A 5,164-nucleotide genomic window follows, 5' to 3' on the forward strand; every position below is an offset into this window, starting at 1 on the left:
GGAAAGTCATTGTTCTGCGCTGCTAAGTTGGATTTGCAGCTCAACACAAGGATGATACAAAGATAGCCTTAAGTTCAAAGCAAACCAAAAGCTGAAATGATTTTTTGAAATATTTCTAATCACAAACAAGGTGAAAGTGTAAAAAAAGGGAAATTAACAGAGATCTGGCTATGATTTAAAAAAAAACCCAAAATAATTTAAAACCCCCCAAATAGTACTTTTCTGCAAGTTAGATTTGTTTTCAGTACCACATGTGATTAGCCTTTTATGCACTAAGCTGTCTACTTAATTATCTTGTGTTTCATCTACAAGGCATTAAATTAACGTAGTAATAAATAAAAATATTTTTTTCTCATCTGTTGCCTTTTCTAATAACCAGTATGGCTGTGTTGTTTCCTTTCAGCCGCAACACTTTGTGTCATCCAAGTTCCTAAACTGAAGTCAATGGATTTTTGAGTGCCCTCATTTCCAGGTGTTTGGTGAAAAAAGGAGCTCCTAAAATCTACAGGTATTCTGGGAGACACCAGAGGAGGAACTACATTTTACCAAAGAAGTGGAGCCGCAACATCAAAGCACTATAAATAAACCGTATTTCCTATATTGTTCTTTATATATTAGCATTCTCAGCATCAAATCCCTGAAGTCAGCCAAGTATGTCTAGTGGAAAAGGATTTGGATTATGATGTAAACTAACAGTAAAGACAATTCCAAATAACATCTAATGTCCAATATAACTACTGTTTACATATTAAAAAGAGATACAGGCTTTGTACCAGGGATGTTCTGTCATGTTTCTCCACAGGAGAAGACTGTCATGGTAAAGTTCATTATCAATTACTGCCTTACAAGTACAAGATGAGTTAAGCTGTCATAATTTTCTCAGCCAGAAATCCTGTGCTGTCAAAGAATGTCAATGTTTAATCTGACAAAAGGAAGAAAATTATCTGTTATTCTGACCCCTAATTTCTTGACATTTTAATGCTGTAATTGCTGTGGTTAGTGCTGCAACCATTATTCCACCTGTCAAGTAAGAATGAATCAATATCCTTAAGCTGTTCAAGTTCAAGCTTCCACCTCACTGCTTTTACTTTAAAAAAGGTTGAAGTGGAAAAAAAAAGGGATTTTGGGCCTGGAAAATGTTCATTTTATTTTGTTACACTTCTTTTTCCTCCTTATTACAATATGAAAATCATTTTTCAATATGTGACTAAGAGAGGATTACAGCTGATAGAACTGGAGAATTTACCAATTTCTAATCATAAAAGATTGAAACAATGAAATTCAATTTTATACTTTTATTCCATAGGGCATGTAAATCAGGACTTTGCTGTTGTCCTTGTAACAACCTGAGGTAAATTATCATGATCAATTATTTTTAGTGGTATCAGAAATTATGAAGTCGTTTGAAAAAATCAAATTGATTATGTTGAAATGAAACCATTTTCTTCTATCCATCGAGTGCAGATCTTAAGTTGCCAAAGAGGTTTTCCAGGGGCAGTTGTATGTGATTTCACAGACTGAAGTAATCTAAAACTTAACACTATCCCAGTATTATGATTCCTATCAGGAGGAATTTTCTATATGGAAACTGAAGAAAGGAAATCAGATGGAAAATCTGCTATTTAACAGATCTGCAAAGAACAATAACACAGGATGGCCATTTTTCCAATGCTAAACAGTAGAGATTTCTTGGAGAGCTCCCAAAGCATATGAGAAAAATGTAAGGAATGGCAGGGTTCAGTTGTTCCACTGCTGAATATTTTTCTGTAGATAGATGACTACAGAAGTAAGTTTAATATTTTTCACAGAAAGCTAAGAACATATTTTTTAGTGGTTAAGTGACGTGCTCAGGTAAAGGCTGAAAGTGAAAGGGCCAAGGTACGGCATAAACAGGTCACAGGGCTATGACTACCTTTTCCACATTTTTAAATTACATCTTTCAATCAGCTCAGACTAAATGGGAGGATATTTTTATTTGGAGACTTATTTGACTGGATAGATTCATCTGGGACTCAGTTCAATATGAAATTAGTTATGGCCACAGTTACTGCCATACTTGAGCCCACTGGCCTGATAATGGCTGCTGCCAATAAGGTTGTATTGATTGGCTTATTTTACAGCCATATATTAAGAACATTCACCATCTTCTGTGTCCTTCACAGGACCACAATATTGTAGTATATTTACAAAATAAACATGAAGATAATTTGTATACTAAGAGATGCACTTTCCTGGATAACTGCAGGGTGCAATTAATTCTAAATTGCAGTGTTTCTAAATTAAAATGCCAGATACCACCATTTGCCACTGTAAAATATGATAAACAATTTTTACCACTATATTAAAGGTGCTGGTGTTCTTATCCTTAATCCCTGTATTTACAAGGGGTCTTCAGAGGCTTTTAAAATATATTTTTGTTTTTAATTTATTTTCTGGAATATTTACCAAAAGTCAGAATAAAGTCAAACCCAAACAAGCACAAATTGAACAACAAAAAAGCAAAAACCCCATAATATATACTGTCAACAGAAACATGACTATCAAATACATGGTCCTCTATATCATCAAGATGTCAAATGCTTTATTATTGGCCAGAGAATGTGCACTAGTTTCATAAACAGATCCCAGGAAAACAGAAAGCAAGTCTAAATCCATCTATATTTAAACATGTTCTGTAAACCCTGATTAAAAATTAATTCAAAGTACTTTTTAACGTTCTTATGACAAACCAAAAATCAACAGTCCTGAGATCTCTTGGAAGTAAAAGCATACTATTTTTAAATGGATTACAACTTTATTATCTATGCATAACAAAAATAATGAGGATTTATTTTTTCTGGTAATTTTTCCTTCTCATTGCTATCAATGAAATTTATGTACAAATCTAACTTATTGTAATGAAGATTAAGTTTTGCTTGTAGAAATTTATAGTGTAAATTGCCTAAGAAGATGTTTACATGTTATTGACTTAAAGGGCATGGGTTAGATGTACAAGTGAGTGAACAAAAACGTCTTCATGAATTTTCTTAAATTTCTGATGACAAGATATGCAAGCAAGTAGAGCCCCAGGAGAGCTGAAGAGTCTCATCATGTCATAAGATGTTAGATAAGGTGCACAGACAGATAGACCTCAATCCTACAAGCTACCCTGTGGGAGTAGACCCTAAAAGTCAAGACATAGGAGTCTGCCCATGCAGAGCAGGACCCTAAGCCATGCAAATCCCTTGTGTTCATGCTGCTTGACACCTGCTTTATACTTTAAAAAACATTGCTTCTTCTTATCTCTAGAAGAGCCTGACTCTTCTCATGCTCAAAGTTTTAAATTCAGAAAATTATTATACAGATGTCAGCATTAAATATTTGAGGCAGGGGGAGTCAAAGCAATTGTGGCCAGTCCTAAAACTAAGAAAATATTAGTTGTTTAGAAAATCTAAGCTTTATGGTACATGTAGTTAAAATCCAGTTCTAGGAAGTCTGGGGTCTAAATGGTTTTTTAGTTCTGCTCCTAAAAAATCACCAAATGTAACAGAATGCAGCAATGCACTGGTAAAAAAAAAAAAAAAAAAACAATGAAACAACCAACCAAACAAACAAAAAAACCCCACCAAAACCCCAAATCAAACCAAAACAAAACCAAACCAAATTAGAAAAAAAAAAAATAAACAAAAAAACCCACCCATGACAAAACTTAGTTAGCTGAATGAATGCTTTCTGGAATCTTCTTTCTGAAATCTGTAGATTTCTGTCTGCAATATTGGAAACAAACAAACAAACAAACAAAACCCCATTGCCTGGTAATGTACATTATTCCTGTTTTGCATACAGCAGATGGCAGCTATCTGGGGGAATGGAAGATTGTGTGTAGAGCTTCATCACAGCAGTACTCATCTAGCAGCTGTTGCTTCCTCACACTTTCTACCAAATTTCAATTGTTTTAGCCAACAAATGAATGTTGCTAGAAAATCATCATGTAAATTAATAGGTACTAGAAAACCATCATTAAAATGATTAGTCTTAGTGAAAACAAATACAGTCACTGGAAGGAAATGTGTTTAAAATTTAAAACACTCACTTGTATATATTGTAAAAGTATATATATATTTCATTCATATACATATATTCATAAGTACTTGAACGCACAACAAATAGAAAGCATTTTCTATTTCAATAACAGTTTGATTATACTTCATTTGATTAAAAATAATTTAAATATTTGCTACAGTCACTCTAGAAAATACATTCTTTCTCAGACACATTTTCACCATCATCTGACTGTAAAGGTTAGATTTTTGTTCTCTATTACTAAGATGCAGGTTTTTTCCAGTTTTTCAGTTCTACTAAGTGAACTTAATACAAGTAAATTATAAAACATAGCAGAGACTATATTAAAGAATATGCATTGCAATGTAATTTCCTACACCATAAATGAATATTAAATCTATTAGGTTCATTTGTTTCATTGCTAGTTTATTCTTATTGCTTCTGAAATCACCTGGGGCCTAAATTCTGAATCAAGTCAAACACATCCATTTTGTTCAGCAGTGAAAGATGGAAAAAGTACCATTTCTTGTGAGATGACAGCAGATTTTAGCATGAAATGACAGTAAGCACCTACCTCCCTGAGGACAGGATCAGTGATACTGTCCAGGTTCACAGAGCCTTCATATGTTAGGTAGTGGAAAACGTTGAGTGCACGCACGGCTTCTGGTCCTCGTTGCTTGTAGCCAAATATAAGGTCAATCCACTGATGAAGTTGACATGATACAAACTCACTTTCCAGGGCCTGCAAGTGAAATTCAGGATTAGGAAGTAACTGAGAAAACATAGCAGGCATCACTACATTTTCTCTTCAGACTTATTTGATATATTTGAAATCTTTCAAACATTAAAAAAATTAACTTATTCTATTGAGAGAAACATCAAAAAGATAGTATCTTTTTCCTTTACCTTTATATCATGCTAATTTTCTTCTCGGCTACTGAGTTTCTCCCAGCTGCAAGTATTTTAATAATTTATGGGATTTTCAATTAGGCTAGTTAATTTGTCAAAAAAAAAAGATAGAAATGGGAAAGAGAATTCAAAAAAGCAGTCTTCCAACTAATTTTCAAACTAGTTATAATTAGTCTTAAATCTAAAATGGAAATTCCTCCATTGTTTTTTATCA

General features: G+C 33.4%; 1 protein-coding gene across 1 annotated transcript in view; it reads right to left on the bottom strand.

The window, feature by feature from the left end:
* Positions 1–5,164, bottom strand: part of NBEA (neurobeachin) — a 373,019-nt gene that overhangs the window by 39,764 nt on the left and 328,091 nt on the right. The window contains 1 exon segment of the mRNA XM_031061401.1: positions 4,616–4,783. Within this exon segment, the coding sequence (XP_030917261.1) occupies positions 4,616–4,783 (168 nt within the window).

Source organism: Geospiza fortis, unplaced genomic scaffold (assembly GCF_000277835.1).
Source record: "Geospiza fortis unplaced genomic scaffold, GeoFor_1.0 scaffold181, whole genome shotgun sequence".
Lineage (NCBI taxonomy): Eukaryota > Metazoa > Chordata > Aves > Passeriformes > Thraupidae > Geospiza > Geospiza fortis.